The sequence below is a fragment of the Musca vetustissima genome, unplaced genomic scaffold (genome assembly GCF_032173495.1).
Source record: "Musca vetustissima isolate MV318-11 ecotype Yass unplaced genomic scaffold, APGP_CSIRO_Mvet_v1 utg7919, whole genome shotgun sequence".
NCBI classification, from domain to species: domain Eukaryota; kingdom Metazoa; phylum Arthropoda; class Insecta; order Diptera; family Muscidae; genus Musca; species Musca vetustissima.
In genome coordinates, this window is record NW_026882075.1 from 166,202 (window position 1) to 193,091 (window position 26,890).

The following is a 26,890-nucleotide window of genomic DNA, read 5'->3' on the forward strand; positions in this document are numbered from 1 at the left end:
ATGGATACCACGGTCATAATATTCTAAGGTTAGTTTTTACTGCATTTTCAATTTTTTTAAATTAATTTATTTTTCTATTTTTATTTCTAGGTGTTGCAACACCTAAGTAGCTGCCATTCTTAATGTAAGTAGTAATATTTTATATTCATTACTTAAAAGAATCGATTTAGCATTTATTGCATTAGCTTCGAAATTCAAATTTGTTTCTCCCATACACCAATACATAATGCGGTCATGTTGATGAACAACTTTGTGTATATGTGAGATTGACCAAAAAATGTTTGCCACATGTTGTATAATGTATGGAACGCTCTAGAGATTCATATATTTTAATATGGCTGAAAAATATTAAGGCTGAACTATAATCTATGCATTTATGAGAATAGTTTTTGAGTAAGGGCAATTATATGTGCTAGACTAAGCATATCACTGCTATTGCCTAAACAAAAAGCGTAGATTTTTAAGAATAATAATATTCAGATGAATAAGATTGGATTTACAGAATTTTTTTAATCAATATGAGACCAACAAACACGGATTTATAGGAAAAAATTTCCACGACTTTCACACTGACGTTTAAGACAGACTAATGAACGTGGATTTTTGCAGAACATTTTCCAATCACTTTCAGACCTATAAGCTTTGATTTTAAAGTATTTGTTCACGATTCTTAGCATGCATTTTTAAGGATATATTTTCTAACTGCGTGGGGGTTTTCCACCACCTCTAATCAATAGGGCGGATTTGTGTTTATATATTTTTTAATTTATTTTCTAAAATAGAAATTGTTATTTAATCGGGGTTTAAAGAAGTTAGATGTATCTATGATCTCTGCAAAGGAATAACACGTCTTACGTTTGATAACAATGAAAATACATGAAACGTATTCAAAATAGGATTTTTTAGAACAAACGTTTTTACTAATATGAGCCCACCAACAGGGTTAATTTATATTTATCACTCCATTATATATAAATGCAATGTATTAATAAATGACTTACAAAATAATGTTATGTGTGTTCACATAACCCATAATTAATAAAACTACCTTTCATCTGTATGTATTTATAAGTTTTTTTTTTTTAATTTTTATTAAATGTATATTTACTACATAATGTTGTGTTATAAACCTTATAGGTTTTCTCGCTTAACACTCGGCAATTAATATTGGAAATTGAATGTCGTCGTTCGGGAATTGTAGCATATTTCTCTGTAGTATAAAATATTTCTTTTTTTTTTTTGCGAATATTAAAAATTAATTATGATTTTTTAACGACTTAAAACAAACGATGTAAATTGATAAATACTATGGTCTTCTTAAAGGCATTTGAAATAATGAGAAAATTTAACGGAATTGCAAATTTGATATCCGCAGGCCAATACAATCCTTGCCAATTTCACTCACTTCACACACGGTACACAATTTACCCTTGTATTGTGGGTCATAATATGCTCCACAGAATGGACAACTTGTATCAGGTTTACCACGATACAATGGCTTATAGCTAATGCCACAAATATTAAATGGATTAAATTCTTCGTATTGCAATTGATGTTCATCAACGGGATTGACCTCGCAGGCTTGCAGAATTTTACGAACTTGTTGAGCGACTTCAGGGCGAGGTCCCAATTCCAATAGACGGCGTGCAAAAGATGCTGCTGTCTTATAGTTCTTTAATTTAAAGAACATATTAAGAGCAGTACGCAGGGTAAGAATTTGATGGACAGGCTGGAGTTTGCAGTGAGTAAAGTATGCAGCCATTTCACAGAGACGTTTTTGTTCTTCCAATGTAGATTTAGGCAAGCCTTTGCGGGCAGTTTCCATTTTCAAACCAAGAATGTATTCGGTACAGATTTTTAGTAGTTGTTGAGCCTCAGCGATATCTTGTTTGGTGTCGACAACCAATAGGGGAATGCTAATTAAAATTGAATGGAATTTCTCCACAGCTTCCGAGAATTTGCCACCTGTTGTCAATTGATAGCCAGCCTGTAAACGCTGTACCAAATCGTTCAACTTTATGCCCAAAGCGGGACGCTGTTGTTTTACATTGCTTTCATTGGTATTGCGTAGTGGATAAGCGCATAAAGATGCTAAGTTGGGCATGCCGGTAAAACTAGTCGATGCACAGGCATAATTCTGCATGAACAAGGGCTTGAATGGTTGGAAATTGACAATACCCAGCTGTTCGTTTAGCAGACGGAAGGCAGATTCAAATGAGCCAGACTTTATGTGATCCAAAACCAATGGTGAATTATTGGCCCAGTGTTGCGGAGCCGATAGACCTCTGTTGGGTGCAGCATAGTAACCACTATCCAAGGCAGATGCCTTAATTTTAGATGCAAGTTCTTCGGGAACAACCAAATCGTCATCGCCAACATCCCATCCAGCACCTTCGTCGGCACCACCCTCAAGACCCTCATCACCAATGGCATCATGCATTTCCTCATCACCATCTTCATCCAGCCCCAAATCAGCATCAGCTCCCCAGCCATCGCCAGCTCCAACATCGAGGGCAGCATCCGCATTGACGTTCAAAGCTTGTCTAGCTGTAGCACTTGTGTTGGCACGTGTCAACATGGCACCCTCGAAGAAGCCCTTGGATACACTTAACAACGGCCAATTGGTTTCCACCTGTTGAATGGGTACAGGTGGTCTTAGGAGAGTAGCATTGGGATTTACTTCAGGCAGAGGATTGCCCTCCTGGGTAATGGATTCAGCCAAATTGGATGCTTGTTCATCCAAACCGTGGGTAGCTGCGGTCAAATAAGCCAATGACATTTGACCACAATTCTTCAAAATATTGACACGTTCCTTGACATCACCCAACACCAAGGCACCCTGATACTGAGCCGAGACGTCCTTGCGAATTTCAGCGATTTTATTCATCTTCTTTAGTTTTTCCAAGTTGCCGGTGATCAGATACAGGAAGCTGAGTTTGTCGAAATTCTTGGTGCGTTGATAACACATTTCCACAATTTGGTGGTTGCCTTGCAAAAGGGCAGCTTGGCCCAAACGTTCCCAACAGTCCTTGTCATCCAGAGCCTTAGCAGCTTCCAGAGCAATTTCAATGTTGCCGCATTCCAAAGCCAAGCCGAATCGTGTCTTTTCGTCTTTGACAAAGTGTAGAGCCACCTCTGGGTAGCCCTTCTGTTGCAAGTAGGCAATAATGCTTTGACCAACCAAACGGGCATTTCGTACCATATGCAAAACTTCATCATATTTGCGATTGATGAGGGCAAGTTTAAATTTATATTCAGTAGGATCGATGTGGAGTACCCGAGTGCGGCATTCACGATCCAAACAGAAGACCTGGTTACCCTTGACACGTGTCAAGTAAATGGGTAGATCTAAAGTTCTAATGATGCCGTGATCACCATTGGTAATGGCATACTTAATATGATTGCTAGTGGTATAAATGAAGACGCCAGAATCATCCCAGGCTCCAGACTTAACACGGCAATTCTCCTGAATGGTGCACAGATACTGCAAACGTCTATCGCAAATAGTGACCGAGTGTTTGCACAGCAAAGCCACCAAAGACATATCGGGAGACCACACAACATAACGACACTTGGGTAGCTTAATGCAACCCACCGAAACGAGTCTCTGCACTTCGTACAAGGTAACATATTCAGGATCACGAATAAGCAGCATACCAGTACCGGCATAAAAGATCTCTTCACAGAATGTTGGAATCTTCTTTGTAACTTCATTCTTAAAGTTCTTAATGACAAGTTGTTGGTTACGATCAAGGACAGCAAATCTGTTACGGGCTACCCAGATGGCGGTGATACCCGAAGAACGTTTGCTGTCGTTTTCACTTTGAGATTCAGCATCTTTGGGTATCTGGCACAAGTCATAAGTGCTGTTCTCCAAATTGTTGGTGCGTGTGCACAATAGAACAGCATTCAATGCCGGATTGTAGGACATACTGTGGACAGGGGATTTGCCGCCACCACGCAATTGCATTACCACGGTATCCTTGGTTGTGGTAAAGTCAAGTTTACGCAAGAAACGATCCTTTACATAGTACAAGATGTTGCCATGTACAGCATAGGCGGGACGTTCACGTTCCAACTTGAAGACAACCATGCCTAAAATTAAAGTAAAAGTTAAATTCAAATAAACTAGAATTATAAAATATGTGGCATACCTCCGTCATGGCCGGCAGCAAAAAGATTGAGTGTGGGATGGGCAGTTAGAATCCAGAAACGTTCACCATCCCGTCTAAATGTATACAAACACTGGCGTTTGGTCATATCCCAAACACGAATACTGCGATCTTCACCGTTCGATATGATAAGGTCTTGACGTGGATGGAACAACACACAAGATACATTGTTGTAATGACCACGACATGTGTCCACCTCCCAGGCTTTGTATTCATTCATACGCCACAATTTAACCAAACGATCATCAGCACCCGAAACAATCAGAGGAAGTGTGGGATGGAAGCTGGCCCAATTTACACCACGATCATGACCTTCCAACACATGTTTTACCACAGCATCAGCTTGGCCAAATAGATCTGTAGCTCCTGGATGACCCTTAAGGTGTTCATCCAATCCACCAGGTCCTGGAGCCACATTCTTCTTTCTCAAACCCGAAATGTCCCATACTCGTACCGTTTGATCCAACGAAGCGGAAACAATTTGATCTTCTGTCGGATGGAATTGAGCACACATCACATAGTGATTGTGTCCGGTCAATACACAAATACAATTACGCGATTGCCAATTCCAAATGCGAATAGTCTGATCATCGGAAGCACTCAAAATCCAAGGATATTCATGATGGAATGCTACAGTACGCACGTAATCCAAATGAGCCAACAGCGTAAATATACAACGTCTCTGTTTGTAGTTCCACACCTTAATCTTGTAATCGTCACCACCGGAAACGAACAGTGGCATTTGTTGATGGAAAGCTACACTACGTACAGGACCATCGTGCTCATCGAACTTTTCCAACAGTGTATGCATACGATAATCCCACAACTGGATTACACCACTATGCAAACTAGCCAAAATCCATGGCCGCTTCGGGTGAAAAGACAAGCCTTTGACTCGTGCCGACTTGGATTCAAAGTTTGTCAACATTTTTGTTTTGTGTTTGTGGCAATGTGTCTATTCTATTTTCTTTTTATATTTTGTGGATATCTTTTGCCGTTGCCGCGTCCACAATATCCTTTAAAACATGTAATTTCTTTAATTATTTTTTTTCTTTAATTTTTTTCTTCACATTCATTAATCTACTATCTGCTGCCACAAATTCTTACACGTCATTTACTTTTGATAATGTTTGGCGTTGCCATATTGTCGATAATGTTTTTGACATATAGCTATGTTACTACAGTGTGACTAAAATGTTTTCGTCATTGAAAGTAAGGGAGCCCCAAAAACGAATTACCACAAAAACAAAAAATTGTAGTGCAATTATAAGTCAAAACCGTTTCATATTATGGTGATGCGGCTACTGTATTTAATCTGCCTTGATGGGTACTTTTACTTTTTACCGGATTTATTAATTCCAGTAGATATAAATTGTCAATTTCATTAAATATATGTGAAATGAATCCTCATGAAGGCGGTTAACCCGCAAAAGTTATTATGTAAATGCCGTATTAAACAGTGGTTTTAAGAAAATACATGATCTGTTCTGATACAATAATTAGGTTATAAAAACCAGAATTATGAATGAACATCTTCCAATTTGATATGAATCACGAACATTCGTAAAACTTTCCAATTTTTTTTTACAGAGGATATCGAAAAAGTTCGATTAATGGAAAGCCCGTATAACTCTATACTGGATTAGATATTGTACCAATTATTCCGGGTTATCGGTGGTTTAAAAACATTGCAAATTAATTAATTTAGCACATTTGTGTCAATCTCATACATATTTCTCCCATGAATCACCATAGCAATGAATACTGTTCATAACATGTGTTTGTTCAATTTTGAATAGATTTTGTTAAATTTAAACACACATTAATCCAACATATTAGAAGAATTTTGTTACCAGTCATATTATGTGTGGCGTATAATTTTGTTTCACATTGCTCTGATAAAAAAAAAACATTTTTTTTTGGATTTTTACAAATTTATTTTTATTAATTACAAAATGTTTCCAACTATCTTAAAAAACAGTTCGAAAAGAAGAAAACAAACAAGTTTTTGTTGAGAGAGATTTGTTAGACTACAAAATATAAAAACACCATAAATATAAGTAAAGAAAATACTAAAGAAGCAAAAACTAATATAGATATAAAAAATAGATTTTTATATATGATTTATTTAGCGATATATATAATAATGCATATTTTGACTTTCTTTTCAATATTATTTTTATTGTTGCCGTATTTTGTTTCTTTTTTCCTTGAGGGCAACTTGTACCTAAGTCACATTAGATTTTCACATATTACATATTCTGGGCAATAGAGAGTAATGTGTAAAGTCTTGACATCTTTGATGTATTTCTTTTTTAGAATTAAATTTTACAACGAGTTTAAATATTGTTGTTAGTATTTATTTAATCGTCCTTGGAATCACCCTTGCCTCCAGCACCACCGCTAATTGTGATTTTCTTTTGCAATTTACTATATTCCTCGGTGAGACGATCATATTCCTTATTTAAACTTTCAGCTTGTGATTTCAGGGCTTCCTTGTCCTTCTTTTCACGATTCAATTCGGCAGTAAGCTCATGGATGCGATCTTTCAATTTTGTAATCTAATATAAAAAGACATATTAGTTATGTAAAAATAAGGCGGGTTATTTCGGCTGTTCGTAATTCTAAGATAGTACATATTTGTAAAAATCGTTATAAACAATACTGTATGTAATTAAAAAAATAAAATAAAACTTAAACAAAAACAACACAACAATTACATATACACTTAATATATGTATTTTTGTTGATTTCTTCGCAATGGATCGTTTTGTTTTTCAATGGGGATTGAGGTAAATTCGTTAAAAGGTCTTTTGTTTTATAAAAACTTAAATGTTTATGGTATTTGATTTGATTTGGTTTTTTTCGATAACGTGTATTTCTGCTTTGTCGAGAAATGAACACATTTGAATTAATTATTGGTTCGATTTCTTATGAAATGGGATGTTGTGCTAGCTTTGCTGTGAGTCCTTGTACACGTCTCCTTAAGCTGGATAGCTGTTAAAAATAATATAAAAATGTAAATATATAAAACAAAACAGAAAACAAGAGGATTGTATGGCAAACGAAATTGTTAAAAGAAAACACAACAGCATTAACACAACAATGAATGCATGCAAATAATTTACCAATAAATTATTATTGTTTTACCAATATATAGTATTTATTGGCTGTATAATTATTTTGGGTAGTATCGCATTGCTGTTATCTAGAAGTATGTACAAGAACTCGTTGTTTGTTGAAGCAGCAGCGGTAAAAAATAAAATGTCGTAAATAAATATTATTTAAAATAAAAGCAAATATATGTACTTAAATTGAAATTTAAAAAAAAAAATCTAAAGAAAAAATCAAAAATTTAAAAAAAAACATATCTATGTATCTAGTGTTTTGAATTTATTCAAACGTGAAGTGTATACGTGAAATTATCATACAAATTATATCCGTATTGTATTTGGTAAAAAATGCTCGCTTTTAAGAGAATGAAATATTGCGTTGTTTACATTATGCCGAAAATCTACCTAACTATTAAATCTATGATTATGTCCTTTGTTTTTGGGTATTGGGTCTGGTTTTAAACAAATCTTGATCAGTTGTGTGGAAACACTAAAAGGACCGTATAGAATCATTTTCGGTTGGTCAAAATAGTATTTAGATATTTCTCCATCATATCGATGATTCACTTTTTTAGGTGCAATAAATTTATGTACGAAATATTAAAAAACATACACAAGTGGTTGTGTTTGGCAATTTTGGGGAATACCGTGAAATGTTAGTTTCCATTCAATTGAAATGATAACCATTTCCAATATGTAAACAATCACATTTTTTGGAATCTTAATTTGTACAAATCCAATTTCTATATATAAACCAAATATCTATATTGGGAAAACTAGCACCCCCTTTAAAAATTGTTCATTGCTACTCATCTGATTAAGGGTCTCCTACACTACATGGGCTAATACCTATTTAAAACAAGATAATTTGCTGTAAGCTATATTAGCCCAGACAAAAATTAATCAACATATTTCTTCTGTACAATCTTTTCACACAACACACACACACTCACTCCAAAACATTTGTATGTACGCATTTAAATATAGTACAATTTTGCAAAAACACGTCATACAAAAATAGATTTTTGAATTTTGTTTCTTCAAAAAACAAAACGAAATGATAATTTATGTGAGCAAAGAAAACACAAAATAAAAGAACTCACTTCCAAAAACAATACAAAAAACTTTTTTGTTTTATGAATATCTACTCGATTACAACGTACCTCTCCCAATGTCGCATCCTCGGTGGCTTCTTTAGCCTTTTCGGTACTCTTCTCGGCCATCAATGATTTGGCAGCTGCCGAAGCAGAAGCGGCCTGTTTCATTGATGCTTCGCTCTGAGCCAAGAGATTGGCCTGTGTTGAAATTAAGGTAACCAAACGACGTATTACCAAGACCAGGAAAATGGCAAATCCAGAAATATAGAAGTTACGCTGGGCACGGAACAAACGCATGCTGTGCTGCATTTCCACATTCAAATGGACATCGCTGCTGTGGTCGTGATGTGAATATTTACGCATTTCGCGAATTGCATCCAGCAGGAAGAGTACCAGTACTCCCATTATGAGGAAGAAATACAGATGGGCCTGCCGGGCAAGCATAGCCAAAAATTTCGATTTGAAGAAACGATTCCATTTGTATGGGCTGGCAATTGGCAATACCAATAGCAGTACAACTGCAATTTCGGCATAAAGGAAGCCAGCTATCAAAGTCCAGACAAGACTCATGATGTTATGGGTAGTGCTTTTCGAAGTTAATCGATTTCGCCGATGGTTAGTTTAGATGGTAGTCTTAAAATAGATTCACTTTTCCTTGGATTTCGCTTGACTGAGTCTCCAAGAATAGCTGTTGATATAAAAATATGTTTTACTTATTTTTTAATCCAAGCGAATCACGACCGTTTATTGCTCCAATAAGTGCACAAATGTACAAATTATGATTTGGAACTTTATTTAAAAAAATAATTTCAAAAATGTTTCTTACTTTTTTGTTAATTATATATTTCGTCGTTTCGTTGCTTTAGTGAGTAACCAACTGATGAAATATTTTGAGACACGTATTTGTAGCTTTTCTATATGTTGTGTGTGTGTGTGTGCGCTTATTTTATTAACATTGCCTCACCTTTGCACCATTTCAGCACAATGCGTGTGAAAGAGAAGAATACATACATAAATTGACCGGTAACGTCTCTTTTATTTTTGTTTTATTTGCTTTTTACTTATATATGACATTCTATTTATTGTCAAAACTTGAGTACATTGCCATATTGATAACTTTTTGGAAAAAATTTGATGTACAATAGAAATTCAAACTACGTTTATATACTTAACAGTCCAGTATGGCTTTTTTTGCTTTTGTATTTGAAGCAAGCCTCTTGTTTGGTCACGGATCATTTTAAAGTGCCTTGATTACAACGATATACTGTATTTTTCTTGTTGAAGTCATCCATAGATATGGGCTTCGAAAACATGGCCTAAAGGTACATTTAGATTTACGAAATCCACTCGATCTCAGATGTCAATTCCATAGTGTATACTTCAAATATAATCCACTGGATCAACGTGACGTATACGCAATGGAATTGAAATTTGAGATCGAGTGGATTTAGTAGTCTAAACCTAGCCTAACTCTAGTTTAGTAAAAACGGGCATTTTAAAATGCCCTGATTACAACGATATACTATATTTTTCTTGTTGAAGTCATCCATAGATATGGGCTTCGAAAACATGGCCTAAAGGTACATTTAGATTTACGAAATCCACTCGATCTCAGATGTCAATTCCATAGTGTATACTTCAAATATAATCCACTGGATTAACGTGACGTATACCCAATGGAATTGACATTTGAGATCGAGTGGATTTAGTAGTCTAAAAACCTAGCCTAGTAAAAACGATATTTTTTAATTTTTCCCAGAGCTGGGAATTTTTACATTAATTATGGACATTTATCTTTTGAAAACAAATTATCAATGCCTGAAATTGAATATTAAGGCTGGTCATAGAATTACAAATATAAAAACATTTAGCAAAACCCCTAAATACGCATACTGTTGTATTATCACGCAAAATGGCAAACTTTAAAATTCATCCCTTATTTATTTTTTTTTATACGTTTTGGGACCAATTTAGAATAATTTCATTGAAAATATCATTTGAAGTATTACTATCAAACACTGTAAATTCTTTGGCTGTTTCTTCTTATCTTCTAAAAACGAAATTTCTGTTGGCAAATGTTGTTTGCATCTTTAAAAATACAGAATATGGGCGTTTTTTTATTTCAAACTGTTTCTGGTGTAAAATACCACAATCGTAATATTTTTGCGTGAATCACATATGGATCTAAATAGAAAAAATAATTCTCTTTCTCCTGACTATAGTATGTCTTGATTTAGATTAGGCAATTCTTGTCGTTCTATTTTTTTTTTCGTCTATACAAGGCAATTCGGTTTCCAAAATATTTTTCTATTTGTTTTTTTTTTCACATTTAAATATATATAAAATGTCAACAAATACGAAATAAAAAATTGGAGAAAATTGTCGGTTTCGAGCAATTTTTTTTCATTTCTATTCTCCTTGCCCCTCTCTCCTACAAACAAAGACTTGCCGCAAGTAAACTCGCCTAATCTAAATCAGGACTATGAACCCATATCTATTTACTTTTAATTCATGTTTTCCATTTTTTCGAAAATATTGTTTTTTAACATATTCAAATGGCACATATAAAAAATTTAAGAATTTTTGCTTGGGTTTCCAAACATTTGTTTCTCGTTTTGTACGCTAATAAGAACCAATGGGAATGAAATGCATGTTGCATTATGTAGATTACAAAATTTATATCCTTCTGCATATATAAAAATTAGATTATTTTTTTACTTTTCATTCATCATTTTCAAGTTTACTAAAAAAGTTTGAAAATTGTATAAATATTTTCATGCTGTCAAAAATATTTTACCAAAACAAACAGATTCGCAAGATTTTTTTACACAAATTCTTGTAACAAATGTTAATAAAAGTATTGCCAAAAAAGCTATTCGAAATTCGGAGATTTTCATATATAATTTAGTTTTTTAATTGTTTGCTTCGGCATTACAACAACATTTTTGACATTTATTTGCACCTACAGCTGGGCCGATGCGGCTACCTTATTAAATATACCATGCTCAGACCGTTTGATTTCACCCGAGCTGTCAAAATGCTTTCAATTTTGACTTAATTGTGTGAAAAAGTAAACAGAAAATTTGACAGATTGGGGGATTTTAATCCAAAATTGTCGATAATGATTACTTCTGAAACAACCTGTTTATTGGATCATGGCTCAGACAATTTTGTATGGGGAACTAAGTAATTACTTCATAAATAAGGTCGGACATCGAATGTGAGAGGGGGAACAACGCTCGTCTGTACATGGCATAAGGGCTTAGAAAGTCACTAATCCAAAGTCACTGTCCAATTGAAATGACATTTTGCATAGGCTTGAGACGAATGCCTCTACTTCTGTACAATTTAAACGACATTTTGCATAGGGCTTGAGACGAATGACACTACTCCTGTCCAATGGACATGAAATGACATTTTGTATAGGCTTGAGACGAATGTCACTACTTCTGTCCAATTGAAACGACATTTTGCATAGGACTTGAGACGAATGACACTACTCCTGTCCAATGGACGTGAAATTATATATAACGGTAGACCCCATGTCTGGGCCATTAAAATATTAAAAATTAACATGTTTATTCTATCCACAAGACCTGGAAATATTCATCGCGTCCTTATGTCAAAATAATGATAGAGATCTATCACGACTAATTCCACATTGTAAAGGTCTTGGGTCATTTAAAAGATTTTAGACGAATTTTGCTACCGAAGTGCCTCTAATTTGGCATTACGGGTTCTTCACAGAAATTGTTGAACGATGAACGACCCACGATATCCATCCATCTTTAAAACTAAAAAGATATTTACATTTTATCTCACCAAAAACGCTTACCTCATTAATTTGTTTATCTTCGCCAGCTTCTTTGGCCTTCTCGACAGATTTATCTTCCATTAATGTGCGTGCAGCCTGTGTTGTCGATTTTGCTTGTTTAAGTGAAGCTTCACTTTGTGCCATTAGAAAGGCTTGTTCCGAAATTAAAGTGACCAAACGTTTTATGATAAACACCAAGAATATAGCAAATCCCGATATATAGAAATTACGTTGAGCCCGGAATAAACGCATACTGTTTTGCATTTCAACATCCAAATGTTCTGAATCGGATTTAGTGTCACTTGAGAACTTTTGCATTTCACGCAATGCTTCCAACAGACACAACACCAATAATCCAATTAACATTGCAAAATATAGTTGAGCCTGTTTTGCAAGCATTGCCAAAAATTGGGATTTAAAGAAACGACTCCATGTTGTGGCACTAAACACTGGCAATGTTAATAGTAGTACCACTGCCAATTCAACAAATAAAAATATGTCGATTAATGTCCAAATTAAACTCATGATCGCGCTTGTTTGTTATTTGCGTGTTCGTTGTGTTATAGAAATTTTGTTAAACTAAATCGAAGAATTGTTTTCAAACAATATAACCTTTGCTCGTTTGCTTTCTAGCTTTAGCGGTGATAGTATAAATACATTTGCACTTTTAAGTTCACATGCATACACATATACGTACATATTATCTTGTTCAAAGCATGTGTGTTCTTTCATTCAAAATAATGATTAGATAGCCGGGTGAGCTGCTACCTTGTTAGCAACTCTCTTCATTTCTCCAGTCTATGTATATAGAAAGTTTTACTTAAAATAGTCGAACTTTTCAGTTTTTTTTTGTTAAATAAAAATATAACGATTTTTTCTATGTTGTTTACTCTTAATTTCCTTTGGATGATAACCAATAAAATCAGATTAAGATAATCGTTATCTTTACTCTTCAGATTCGATTGTTAACACACTTTTCGTCACTTTTGTTGGGAATTACCTGCCAGAAATGTGACTAATGCAGAGTGAAACAGTGTGTGAGAGTGCACACGAAAAGAAACATAAGTATAAATTATAAAAATAGAGTTAAATTCGGTCGGTTGAACTGTTTGTGTGTGGCAAATTTAGCTACGTCTGTTACAAGGTATCTCTACTAAGAATTTATTCTCAATAGGAAACAACAGAGCTTAAACTTCTAGCTAATCAGTATTATCTGTAGGTTAATAACACGATACATATGATAAAAAGCTAGGACCTTTAAACATTCACCCCTAAATGGGATGCAACACTAAAGGTTCTATCCTATAGCTTGAACGGATGTACCTATGAGGTTTTAGATAGAAGACAAATTTCTAATATATAACTCTGTTTGTGAATGTTGTCACATAAGACTTTTGGATTTTCTCAACTACAAATTTATCATTATATTAATTAACTCTGGAACTATTTTCATTAGCCTCCTCTAAACCAAATATGTGTGGCAGACGGTCCAATAAATGTCCGTTGGAAAAACAATCGCATATTTTTCATAAACTGCTTAAGATTATTTAAGTACGTACACTATTTCCTTTTCCTCTTATTTAGTTGTTCAGCTTCGGGTGATTTTAATATTTTTGGAACACTGTATCATTTTTTATTTCCTTTTTCTAGTATTAATGAAAATGTACACTTTAATTTTTGTATAACATTAATAAAAAATCTATATTTCTGTACAATGTATTAAAATTTTTTGCCTCGAACATAAAAAACATAAATTATTTTACACTTATAATAAAAAATACATATTTTTCTCTCTTCCACATTAAAATTTCGTTACAACAACTGATCAATAAAACATTTATCCCGACGTGGTTCAATTTTCGGTTTCTTCATGAAATTCGTACCATTTTCAGTGCTGCTATTTAATAAATCATCGGCTTTGCGTTTCATATTTTCATGTTCCTCTTCTGTTAGAGTTGCAAAGACGAAATTTTTCGGTTTTACACTTTTTATGGAGACAGTACCAGCTGCATCCATATCTGTAGCATTTGCCATAGCGGCAGCACTTCCCTTTGTAAGGCCAGCTAATTTATTTAGAGTTTCTTTGTCGCGTACTAAAAATGAACCACGCACAGTTTTCTTATTCATGGTAGCTATGCCTTTTGAGATCAAGAAAGGTGTAGCTGTTTTTGAATCAGCGCTCTTAACCGAAGTCTTCTTGGCGGTAATAATTTGTATTTTTTTCGTTGTCAGCGATGCCGCCATTGTTGTATTCGCTAGTGTTGTGTTATTTGTAGCATTTAACGTTGTATTTGTAATGGTGGTAGATAAATCTTGAGAATCAGGTTTAAGACCTTTCTCCTTTAGGAACTGTTCACGCTCGTAGCGTATTTTACGCCACTGATGTTCATTTAGTTCATCACCACTATCGCCACCATTGTTGGGATCGCCGTTTTCATCCTTTGGACCGTCATCCAAACTGAAACCACTTTCGGCATTTTTCCATTTGAATTGTCTTTGGCGTCCAACACCATCTTTTTCCTCATCCTCGAAGAGCATATCTTGAATTTTTCTAACTTCACGCAAATCATCATCCAACATTTTTCGCCTAATATAAAAAGGTTCAAAATATTTAGAATATAGAGAATCCAACAAATTGTCAACTAAACTGCTATGGAACCATAATACTTACGCATGTATTTGCTCCAACTCCGAACGTAATTTTTCTTTATCGAATTCATCTTCATCCCCCAATTCAATGTCGTATTTATCTAGATTCTTTTCATCTTCATCTGCACTACCCCACTCAGATTCAGAGAGTTCCGCTTCTTTTTCCAGGAAGTTTGCTGCTTTCTTGAGGCAATCTTTCTTTGTCATTTGTACAACAATTTCATTTTCTTCAGAATCATAGTCAACAAATGTAGCGGGTTCATCATCTGCAAGTTCTACTACTTCATCATCCTCCTCCTCTTCGTTTTCGTCGTCTTGGTTTGGATTTACCTCTACTTCCTCCTCCTCATCATCAGAGAAACCAAGTTTAGCTGCTTTCTTTTTCAATTTCTTTGTTAATTTCTTAGTTCTGGGTGCTGATTTTGTCGTTCCCTCCTCTTCTTCTTCGTCGTCGCTTGATACAATCTTATTGCACTTTATTTGCATAGTTTGTTCGCTAGTATTTGGATTCATTGACTGGGTTTGTTGGGTTGCGCCCACTGGCTCTTCAAATGTTCCTGAACACAATTCCATCAACTCGTCATCATCCAATGGTTTACCTTGATTTTGTGTAAGTGGTATTTGTGACATCAAGGCATTAGGTGAGGGTGGTTTTTGTGTAATGTCAAATGTTCCCGAACACAACCCCATTAATTCGCTTTCCTCATCTGGTTTTGAGGAAGTTTGAGTATCAAATATGTTTAGTTGGGTTTGTGGAGGTTGAGTTTTGAGAAAATCTATATCATCTTTGTCTTCGTCGGAATCATCAAACGTTTTGATAATACGATTCCGTTTTGTTTTGTTGCTCGGGTTGGTCTCAGTTAATTCGTCAGCATCACTATCCTCGTCGTCGTCCTCCTCCTCTTCTTCTTCCTCGTCGTCGTCATCAGCATCTTCTTCGTCCGCAACATCGACAGGATTTTCTTCGTCATCAATCTTGAGAGTAAACAAAACATAATAATGGTCTTCTTTGAATTATTAAGTTTTTACATACCACAATTTCTTTATTTGCTTTTAATTTTGTATCAGTTTCATCTTCATCCTCATCCTCCTCATCCCCATCCTCATTTCCTTCTTCTTCTTCATCATCCTCCTCTTCCTCATCTGCACCTTCCACAGGATTTTCTTCATCATCAATCTGTAAAAAAGCGAGTCAATGAAAAAATTGCACCACCAAGAATATTCTTTAAATAATACCTCCATTTCACTGCCTTTTTTATGTGGTTTTGATTCTGGTTCATATTCCTCCTCTTGATACATATCATCATCTTCTTCGAGACACTTGCTGTGTTCCGCTTCATCTTCCTGTTTTTTATTTAATTCTTCAAGTCTCTTCTTTTTTATGATTTCCTTGAGATTCTTTTTCAATTCGAAATATGCCGCTCGTGGTTTTGGTTCCTTTGTTGTGGGATCCTTCTCGTCCGTAAGACTAACATTGATTTTAGTAATTTCTACTTTTCCATTTTCCGTTGACAGGATATTACAGACTTCATTGGTTTTTGATTTTCGCCCTTTGGTATTACACATTAAACGCTGCATTAGATTTTCCACACCTGTTGGTTTGCGTTCCACCAAATCGCCCGTCTCCAAATCGATTAACTTATTTGGATCGCCACTTAGAGATGGTCTACCTTTAAGATTTTTAGTGGCCAGTATTTGTTTAATATTCAACGAGTTTCTAGGTGTCTGTTGTGGAGCTGCTGGGGGCGGAGGTTTCTTAACCGGACTTATTTTTACTGTATTCATATCCAGTTTTGGCAATTCAATAACTTCGGTTATAAGAACTTTAGAGGTTGATGCTGCATCAGTATTCTGATTGTCCTCAGTAGTTTCTTGCTGTTCTTCTGCAGCTAAAATTTCAGCCATTTCTTCTTCAGTCAATTGAAGAGGTTCAGAATTGTTTTCAGTTAATTCTGTTGCAGGTTTAGGATCGTTATTCTCGAGATTTTGCTGATCCATTGGCTTGTCAATAACGCCGTCATTGTCTTTGAATACTTCTTCTTCCTCCTCTTCTTCGGATTCAGATTTAAAGAACTCGGTTGCTTCCTTAGCTCTTTCTTCCATTAGCTTACTAAAACGAAGGATAATAAATAATACATCATCAGAGTAGTAGTTCAAACCCCATCATAAATACTTACGCATATTCCTCTAATTCTTCTTGGGTCATTTTCAAATTTTTAGATCGCACCGCTTCAACAATTGGACTGCTGTTTTGGGCCTCGGGTTTAATGATTGTTCTTCGATTGAGAAAATCTTGTAGTGTATGTTTCTTAGGTTTATGATAGGGTATGCTATAAGAATAATATAGTATTAAATAACAGAAAACCAAAGGCCTACCACTAAAGAAAACTACCTTATACTGGCTTCTCGATGCAATCTTTGTTGTTCACTTTGAATGGCTTGCATTTCATCCATAGCCTTCTTTGCAGATGCCTAAATAAAAATAGAAGTCGGTTATTATAAATTGCAAAATAATACAATTTCATATATAATTACCCGAACAGGTTTTTTATTTTTATCCTTTCGTTTTAGTGACCCATCCTCTTCGTTATTATTTTCTTCAAAATTACATGCTCTAGCCGATGCATCTAAATCCATTTCGCTGTCATTGCCACTGTTAACAGAATTCTCTTCGTCCGAGTCACTGTCAACCAGATTGGATATTTTCTTTTTGGATTTCTTATTTTCATTATCCGTATCTACGTCACTTCCAGACTGAATTTTCTCCTTTTGCTTTTTCTCGTGTTTTAGTTCGTCGCCATCATCTTCGCTTCCAGACTTGTTTTTCTTTTTAGACTTTTTCTTTAGTTTGGAATCGGTTTCTTCTTCACTATCTGATAGTTGCTTCTTTTTGGATTTTTTCTTCAATTTAGTCTCCCCCACATCTTCCACCTTTTTTTCTTTCTTGTGGATTTTTTTCTTTGGTTCATCATTTTCGGAATCTGAATCTACCAGTAGTAGCCTATTGGGTTTTGTGTCACTTTTTCCGTTGGCCTCATTTTCACTATCGGAATCTATAAGGGCAGATATCTTTTTCCTCGACGTAGAGTCGGCAGGTGCTTTATCCACACTTTCATCTTCGTGCTCATTCCGGTTTTCCACATCATCTGTTGGTTGCTCTTCATCACTATCAATTATACGTTTAGTTTTGTTGCTATTTTTGGGGCTAATTTTCTTCAGCGGACTCCGAAACTTTTTAACACCTGAGGATTCGTCTTCATCTTCGGATTCGGAAATTAATAAACTCTGTGCTCCCAATATATCTTCTTCCATAGATGTTTCTTTGATATTCTCTTCCTCATCCACTTTTAACGCTTCCATGCTAGTATTATGTTCGTCCATTGTGATATTTGTTTCTATTTTTACTTGACTATTTAAAAAGATGTGTCTGTTTTGTAAAATATGTTGTAAGTTACCACCAAAACATTTGTTTAACTAGTTCACAACTTTAGGCGCGAAATAACAATAGGGATATATAAGTCGACTTTACATTTATCGATTACTGACAGTCCAAGATCTATTAATAAGGTCATCCATGTAGCAATCGAAATCGGAAACAGCTGTTTTTTCTCAAGTCCAATGTTCAAGTTCTTTATTCTGGTGTAGTGTCCACTTTATAACAATGAGATTGTTTCCGGTACCAGTCTCTTTGCGTTTGATATTGCGTTTTGTTTATAAGTTGAATCGGCATGACCACGTCTCAACTTATTCAGTGCTTTTTCTGGGTGTACCATTTGATATATATATATATATATATAAAGCAACGTTTATTAAAAATATTTTATAATATTGTATCGACTAACTGTCCGGTATCTTTACGTAACAAATTTATATTCTTGCACTCAACTCGTAATACTCAACTTTTAATTCCACACTTCTCCTCGTTGATTTTTGAACGATCATTTATTGTTCGGGTGGCACGAATTTGGAACCAACTTCCCTGGCTTCAGCGTACCTTCTCAAATCCTGCGCATATATTTATTAACAGATATACTGAATTTGCGCTAAACCAAATGTGATTGTTTAGACTCTGCTCTTTTAGTAGTGCTGTCATAAAATAGTTGGTAATTTTTAATATTTTAATATTATTTTGTTAATTTTACTTCATGGGGAACCAATTTTATAGGGAAATTGCATTAACATTTTTATAATTGTATATAAGATATTTTTTTTAATTCTTTATTGTATATTACAACACTGTTAGTTAGTATATTGTAATGTAAAATTGTTTGGCTATATTAGCTTATGCGTTACTATGTATGAAATAAATGAAATGAAATGAAAAATATCGACTTTGTTTACGTTTTCATAATGGAAGTCAATTCACAATAATGAATTTTCACAGCAAACTTGAGTGGCGCAGATAGCCAGCTGGTATCCCTGGGCGACCATATTAATTGTAGGCCATGTGTCAGTCCAATAAGCTATTAATAGAGTAACTCACGAAAATATTCATGGTTGTTAAAATTATTTCACCCGAACTGTCAAAATTTGATTTAATCGTGCGAAAACGTACACAAAAAATTGATAAAGCGGTGTACACACTATTGGGCTATTTCTATATTGCAAGAATATACTACTTTTTTCCATTTTTCGATACCATAAAGGAACAGGCATTATCAATGTTGAGTGTCAAATTTTTTTTATCGATTACTGACCATAAATATTTTCATAGTTGCCTGATGAATGTGGGACATGAGAGGCCATACTATGAAACAAGCAAAGTTTAGGTCAGAGTGTCGTTCAAAAACTGATAGTGTGTACATCTCTTAAGGCCACCCCGGAAGACTGATGCATTCGAGATGCTTCTCATGTTTGCTGTCAAAGTGCTTTAACATTTAACTTGAGAAATAACAACTGTTTTTCTATATAGACTGCTTCTTGGATGACCTTATTAATAGGGCATGGTCCAAACTGATAGTCTGGAACGGAACTACGATTAAACGCGAACATTCTGCTTAGCCCTTAATTTGAAATAGAAAGAACTTTGGCAGCACGGCTAAGGTCTATTAACAAGGTCATCCAGGGAAACCAGCTGCATATCACCTGCCTCTTAAATTTGCTGTCAGTATCCACTCCTGTGAAATGACTTCCAAAATTTTGACTTTAAACTTGAGAATTAGCAGCTGATTTTCGCTAGCTGGGTGACCTTATTCAAGGCCTTTAAATAAGGTCGTCCAGGGAGATCAGCTGGATATCAGCTGCCTCTCAACATTTATTATTGTGAATTGACTTCCACTATGAAAACGTAAACAAAAGCCTACATTTTGACATTAGACTTGGGAAAAACAGCTGACTTTCGCTAACTGGGTGACCCTATTAATAGATCTTGGTATTGGAAAATTTTGCAAAAAACTTGATATGCCCCCATTCGATCTATAGATCCCAAAAAGCGAAAACGGGAGAAACAAAAGTTGCCCAAAAATAAAAACATTAAGTCGTAAATATGGATTCAGCACCACTTAATTTGGTAAGAATAGACTTTTGACACCTCAACTAATAATAATCCAATATTGTACTAATCACCACATTACAGGCCCACTTTCATGAAAGACGAGCCGAGAAGCTGATGAAACGGCATCAGTACGATGAAGCTAATAAAGCCATAGAAAATTCATTGTTTTATGTTGCAGATGCCAAGAAAACGGTACGAACAACAAAGGCTCTGGAAGTACTCGATATTATAAAATGGGATTATGAAAGAAAATTACAACAAATCGCTATGCGAAAACAACAATACGAAAGAATGAAACAGAAGGAAATTTTGCCGCCTGTATGCCAAAGTGAAATCATCAAACCGCCTGAAATAATAAATGCCCCCTCTATTGCTGCCCGATCCATTGATAAAACCATTAAGGAATTCAATGAAAAGTATGGTAGCGCTTCCCTAATGTTGAATATGCAAGGTCTCTCTTTGGCACAGAGTAATGAAAACAATAATCCCAATTGTGGTGCTGATGACTCAAAAGCAAGTCTAAAAAGCGAAGAAAAAGATGATATTGCCAAAAGGCGTATGAGTATTTTAGAAGAACATATGCTGCAAACCGATGAAGAACTACCTTCATTGGCACCCTTGGAATTGCCTTCTTTTGATTATACGGTTTTTATGTCATCGGGATTGGTAGAAAATTTCCAAAAATAATTTAAGCCAGCGATATAGTTTTTGGTTTACATTTATGATCTCTATGGCTACCGCTTAGTGGATGGATTTAGGTTAATAATAAAGAACAAAATTATTTTTAAATATATCTAATGATTTATTTCTGCAGTAGGCCTTGTAAAAGTTCCTCCATATCGGTTTCAGTCTCTACATCTTTTAACAAAATCAAAACAGCTGCCTCCATTTCGCATAAGATATCGGGTTTCTTATAGGTTATTATCAGTGTATTGTATTGATGATGTACCATTATGTTTTCCTGTGCCGGTAGTACTCCACAACGATCTAAATCCGGTACAGGAATAACTTTGTAATATTTCTTATTTGTTGTTCTTACAACAATGGCTCGTTTCTCGCCATCAGCTTGAACATTGTACACCTCTATGGGATAGGGTAAATTTCGTATTCTCCATTCAATATTTTTCTTTGTGATTCGTTTGCTGAGTATTGGCTCAGTATTCGAAATTTTTACCATAAAGCTGCCGTCGTCATTACGAATATCATCTTTTTCTCCACCGGCGGCTCCCAGTTGACGAGAATCCTCGCCTAATTCAACTTCCCATTCTGGTTCTCCCATAAGCTGTTTACATTTGCGCCATGCTCTTTTTTGTACAACTCCCGTGTCCATGCTGTATTCCTCGGCCATTTGATTTCCATCGGGAAACTTGTAAAACACTTTTCGACTTTTACCGCTTAGCATTGAATTTTTCTCAGCACTCTTAAGATAATTTAGCCAATTTTCGTATGACATGTTGATGGTATATTTGTTTTAATTCAGTTTTAGTTTTTTAGATTGCTGATTTGTCTTGTATAATAAATAAATGAAAATTTCCTGATTTGAAGTAGATTTCAAAAGCCTCATGGAAACGTGTGCTTCTTTTGTTTACTTGCGTTTCGTGGGTTGCTACGATTCCCGTTTTATTGTGGCAACAAAACAATATCAGCTGTGCATTAGTCACAATCAAAACGTTGTCGTTCTATAAACAGTGGACGCCAAATAAAAGTCTATAGTCACTAAGTCTGTGTTTATATATATTTATTTAAACTCTTACATGTACACAAAGCCTTATTTGACCAATTATTATGAATAAATCATGCAACTATTGTAAGCAACTCTGCTGAGTTCTTATCAATGAGAGGTATAAAAAGTGACAAGGGGAAAGAAATTCAAAAGTGAATCGTATAGAGCAGCAGCAGAGTTGCTTAAACAAGTTGCATGTATAAACATAGACTAACAGTTTTAGAAATAAATTTTTAGGATTTTCGCATGACTAAGACCTACTACTGTCAAGTTAAATAAAAACAATTTGGACGATTTGAAAAAGTGAAGTCCATTCGCAATAATGGATTTTGGCAGCAAACTTGAGAAGCATCTTTTTTGTAGCTGGTCTTCATGGTTGATCTTATTAATAGACCTAGAGTTTTGGGAGAGACGCGGAGGTTTAGAATTGGATGAGATTTTTGATTCTCTCTCAATTTCGCCGAAAGTATGTACTTCTACAAAATCAGGATCTTAACTTCATCCATCGTTAATTATAAAACGTGTGGGAAATATATTAGTTCCAATTTGTAGGCTCAGATTTATTAATTTTATTTAAATTCTTACATGTACACAAAGCCTTATTTGGTCAATTATTATGAATACATCATGCAACTTTTGTAAGCAACTCTGCTGAATACTTAAAAGAGAGTGGTATAATAAGTGACAAGGGGGAAGAGAAGTATATCACCCTCCAAGAATACAGAAAGAAAACATTGAAAATAACGAAATTGTAGCAGTATGGGAGATATTTATCTTTTTTCTCAGATGAGAACAGTTTTCAAAGTCTTAAGCGATTTTCTTTATGGGTTGTTCGACGAATATTTCGAGGCATAATAAACGGAATAACAAAATAATTATATACTCCACCCTTTATATAAAGCTGAGAATATAGAGATTATCTACTTTTTCCAATGCTCTAAATTTCCATTAATTTTTTTAAATTAGAAAATTATTATTATTTACTTACTTCTTAATATACCTATACACCATCAAGAAATACATTCATATTTATTTAAAATTTATTCATTTTTATTAACCACTACTGTTCTTTTTTCTTATTTGCCTTCTGTTAAGAAGTCTTCCCTTGCTATATGGATTCTTTTGGAATTTTTTCTTTTTTCTCAGATGAGCTGGCAGGCTTTTCAACGTATTGTTTCGATCTTTTCTAGCCTTCTTCTGGTTGGCCTTTTTGTCTAACTGTTGTTTCATTTTAAACGCTTTAGTTTTCTTTAGCTTCTTCATGGTCTTAACCTTTTTGAAATGATCCAATTCTTTTTTGGTTTTCAATTCTAATTTTTCTTTTTCAGTTTTTGATTTTTTACTTTTGCCACCAGCACCTTCCTCATCGCTGTCACCACCATCATCATTATCCGATTCTCTGGCATGTTTTCTTTTCTTGGCATTAATATCAAAATCCATTCCTGGTATACAGTTTGGACTATTGTTCTCCTCTTCATCATCATCTGATTTGGCATCCTTCTCACTTTCCTCAGATTCTTCGCCACGATTAACTCCCAACATATTACGTTGGGCGGCTAAATCTCCCGTAGAAAGTTCCACAATTTTAACCTTCACGTCATCATCTTCATACTCATCCTCATTGCGTTTATCGGCTTCGGTAAGTTCCTTTAATGGTTCAAATGACTTTTTCATATGTTTAATACCATCTTTAATTTCTAAACGTATCCGGCGACGTTCTTCCTTAAGATTACGTTCCAATTCCTCCTGGGCACGCTTGCGTCTCTCATTTTTACGTTTACGAAATCCAGTTAAAAATTCCCTTTAGTTTGGAACAAAACACAAAATAAGTATATTATAGACTTCTTATATAAAAAAAACATTTATCTGCAATATTTACTTTCTCTTTTGTGGATCAAAAACAATTTCCAATTTCTTTTTGGGATTCTTTTTTCTTGCCATTGTATGTTTTTATTTATTTTATTTATGTTTCTGTTAGTTGGTGTAGCACATGTTGAACGACAGTCGTATAGGGATGTGTAAGTCGATTTTGATTTATCGATAAATAAACGAATTATTACTATCGTTTTCGTTTAAGGTGACCACATTTTTCTGACTATTGAATTATAATTTTTAATTTTTTTATTTATTTCAATTTTAACATGTATAACGACGCGTTTATGCCAATAATACATTATGCAAAACAGTATGATTTAACTACTCAAACAAAGGGACATTTCATAACATGTCCAAATAAAAAATTAATCTAAATATATATTAAATATATTATATTAAAAATATATTACCTTTAAAAATTGTAATGTATAATATATACTGATCTATATTTACATAACATTTTTATTGCCTTTTTACATTATTCTTAAGCTTAAAATTTTTTTTGTCAGGTCGTTAAGAAATATCAATGTATTGGCAAAATTGATATACCATTTGAACGAATTGTGATTGGAGAATTTAAACGGTTTTTTCCCTTCATTAATTAGGAAAACTTTAAACAGTTTTCTTTCCAGTCCAGTCAAAGATTGTGAAGTGCAGCTGTATAACTTAGAATTTTAAAATTTTATTATGAAGGATTTTAAAATAACATTGGCTGATTATAATTTAGCTGTTTTTTTTTTAATTTTCGAGCTGTTCAAAAATCCCCAAAGAAAACGCAACAAGAAGCCTTGAAAATATAGGGATATTTCAAATAGAATTTCCTATTGCTTTCTGGTTGACTAGTAAATGTCAACCAGAAAGCAATAGGCTGTATTTTTTTCTTGAAAGATAAATCTTTATCGAAGATACTGAATTTGGAATGTGGAAAAATAAATGATTCTGCAAGTATTCTTCTTATTCTTCAGGAATGTATTCCAAGTAGCAGAGAAGAATAACGCGTGCGATCATTTTACTGATACTTTTTTTTTAATATGACATATGAAATTGGATCAGAATGACAAAATAGCATACACTTACGAAAATAAACTGAAATAAAAAAATAAGAATCATTGTAGGAACCTTTCCCCTTTAGGTCTGTTCCCGTAATGCAAGAATCTACTAGTTTGTACCATTTTGGTCGATATCATAAAGGTAGTAAAAAGTAGTAGATTCTTGCAGTAAGGGAACAAACCATTTACATATTTTAGATAAATATACAAACCTTTCCAAATAATTTATAATTTATATCAACAAATCCACCAGCTGTAAATGATATTTTTTGATGAAACAATTGTAACGACATTTCTCTGTGTAGGGCTGTAAAATGTCGGTTATAACGTTGATGTTTAGCCATTAAGAAAATATAAGCAAGTTGTGAGTCCTGAAAACAAAAATTATTCAATTTGTTATCACATCATCAATTTTGACTAGCTTCCACATAAAACCTACCAGTTTTTCACATTTTGAGCATAGAAAACATATTAAAAACAAAAATGTAGAATGTAAAACTATAAGGGAATATCCCCCTGCAATAAAAAAACATTACATGATTGGAAAAGTTTTTTAACAAAAAAACTCACATAAATGATATATAGGAGACGGTTTAAAATCAGCAACATAATACATCCAATATGAAGTTAAAATCAGTTCTGCGAACAGTTTCAGGACCAACATTGGTAGACTCCAGTTAAAATAGTTTTCTATGTGATTTACATTAGACATTAGCAAGTTGTGTATATCTTGTAGCGTTCCAATAATCTGTAGTATTTCCCTTTGCTCATTTCCTTCTGTTAAGGATTTTAGCATCATTACCGTATTGCTCATGTAATGCTTGGCAAATACATTCAAATGCCTTTCCATTGTCATAATAATCAGCAGAAACAAAGCATATTCAAGAAATTTCAATTTTAAAATTGTTTCACTATATTGTTCTAATAGCAAACGAATTGCGTTCAGTGACTCTAAATAGCGTAGGTATATGACAAAAAATTTAATAATGATATTTAATGCCAACATGATATACAGCAACACTGCATACAAATGCAACCGGTTTGTATTTATTTCATATTTCAAATTATGTCGAAATTTGTATAATACTTTCAAAATTTTTAAATATTTCACAGCAATAACATGATTTCCATGTATTCTCCCAATAGATAATTAGGTGACTTATTGTCAATAGACCATAGCCTATTTCATCCATTACCCTTGCAAATAAGTCCGTGTGTTCATAGTAGACATCTTCGAAATGATGCATTCGTAACATAAAAAGCCATCCAACAAATAGGAAAACCAGAATTTGATGTAGCATTCTCCAGTATAAAAGGGTGCAAGATATTCGTCGGCGATTAATATGACAAAATTCATTGATTTGAAATGGCAGGGCATTAAGAATATACATTAATATGCGTACAGGCCACAAACTCTTTCTATAAAGAGAAGTAGTATTGGCTTTATACATTGCGAGTTGTTCTGTTTCCGTTTGCTATTTTTGTACAATAAAATATCAAAAAAAGAAAATAACTTTGTTTCATTTGTTGTTATATACTAATAACAACAAATTGCGGTATTTTTTAATTTATGATGAAACATCAATAAATCGAATGATAATATCGTAACTATAATTTTAACCTGTCAGAGATAAAGTATGCAGAGGGTTAACAAATAAATTATATAGACGCAGACAAACACCAGAAATTCGTTCTTCAAAATCAAATATTTAATTTAAAAATTTAAATATTTATTAATAATTAACCATTTTTGTGTGTGTTCCTTGGAAAGAATAATTTTTTTTGTTGTAGAATAAAAGCAAAGACGCGTTTAAACTACGAAATTCTCTCAATATCAATGTTGTTGCAGTACGGGAACAGACCAATAATAAATTACAATTTAAAGAATTTTTAAATTCGTAAAC

General features: G+C 34.1%; 6 protein-coding genes across 8 annotated transcripts; 1 reads left to right on the forward strand and 5 right to left on the reverse strand.

Moving 5' to 3' along the window:
• Positions 1 to 1,342: 1,342 nt before the first annotated feature.
• On the reverse strand, positions 1,343 to 5,126 carry LOC133328246 (coatomer subunit alpha). Its single transcript, XM_061536794.1, has 2 exons — positions 4,155 to 5,126; positions 1,343 to 4,095 (listed from the first exon to the last, which is right to left on the reverse strand). The coding sequence occupies exons 1-2, from the start codon at positions 5,098 to 5,100 to the stop codon at positions 1,346 to 1,348; spliced, it is 3,696 nt and encodes a 1,231-aa protein (XP_061392778.1). The 5' UTR covers positions 5,101 to 5,126; the 3' UTR covers positions 1,343 to 1,345.
• A 1,404-nt stretch (positions 5,127 to 6,530) lies between these two features.
• On the reverse strand, positions 6,531 to 12,724 carry LOC133328244 (B-cell receptor-associated protein 31). Of its 3 annotated transcripts, none has more exons than XM_061536791.1 (2): positions 12,218 to 12,724; positions 6,531 to 6,733 (listed from the first exon to the last, which is right to left on the reverse strand). In XM_061536791.1, the coding sequence occupies exons 1-2, from the start codon at positions 12,719 to 12,721 to the stop codon at positions 6,536 to 6,538; spliced, it is 702 nt and encodes a 233-aa protein (XP_061392775.1). In that variant the 5' UTR covers positions 12,722 to 12,724; the 3' UTR covers positions 6,531 to 6,535. The 3 variants fall into 3 exon arrangements, with proteins under 3 accessions (XP_061392775.1, XP_061392774.1, XP_061392776.1); XM_061536790.1 differs by lacking the exon at positions 12,218 to 12,724 and adding an exon at positions 8,449 to 8,978; XM_061536792.1 differs by lacking the exons at positions 6,531 to 6,733; positions 12,218 to 12,724 and adding exons at positions 7,079 to 7,169; positions 8,449 to 8,978.
• Positions 12,725 to 14,008: 1,284 nt separating this feature from the next.
• Positions 14,009 to 17,561, reverse strand: LOC133328256 (claspin). The gene is made up of 7 exons (XM_061536806.1): positions 17,381 to 17,561; positions 17,238 to 17,317; positions 17,023 to 17,175; positions 16,082 to 16,955; positions 15,879 to 16,022; positions 14,868 to 15,820; positions 14,009 to 14,783 (listed from the first exon to the last, which is right to left on the reverse strand). Exons 1-7 carry the CDS (start codon positions 17,480 to 17,482, stop codon positions 14,009 to 14,011), a joined length of 3,081 nt encoding a protein of 1,026 aa, XP_061392790.1. The 5' UTR covers positions 17,483 to 17,561.
• A 2,767-nt stretch (positions 17,562 to 20,328) lies between these two features.
• Positions 20,329 to 21,041, forward strand: LOC133328250 (nuclear receptor-binding factor 2). The gene is made up of 2 exons (XM_061536799.1): positions 20,329 to 20,354; positions 20,421 to 21,041. Exons 1-2 carry the CDS (start codon positions 20,331 to 20,333, stop codon positions 21,024 to 21,026), a joined length of 630 nt encoding a protein of 209 aa, XP_061392783.1. The 5' UTR covers positions 20,329 to 20,330; the 3' UTR covers positions 21,027 to 21,041.
• A 100-nt stretch (positions 21,042 to 21,141) lies between these two features.
• Positions 21,142 to 21,798, reverse strand: LOC133328251 (protein DPCD). Its single transcript, XM_061536800.1, has one exon. The coding sequence runs from the start codon at positions 21,790 to 21,792 to the stop codon at positions 21,142 to 21,144; it is 651 nt and encodes a 216-aa protein (XP_061392784.1). The 5' UTR covers positions 21,793 to 21,798.
• Positions 21,799 to 23,115: 1,317 nt separating this feature from the next.
• Positions 23,116 to 24,010, reverse strand: LOC133328257 (nucleolar protein 12). Its single transcript, XM_061536807.1, has 2 exons — positions 23,942 to 24,010; positions 23,116 to 23,863 (listed from the first exon to the last, which is right to left on the reverse strand). The coding sequence occupies exons 1-2, from the start codon at positions 24,001 to 24,003 to the stop codon at positions 23,116 to 23,118; spliced, it is 810 nt and encodes a 269-aa protein (XP_061392791.1). The 5' UTR covers positions 24,004 to 24,010.
• Positions 24,011 to 26,890: the final 2,880 nt, after the last annotated feature.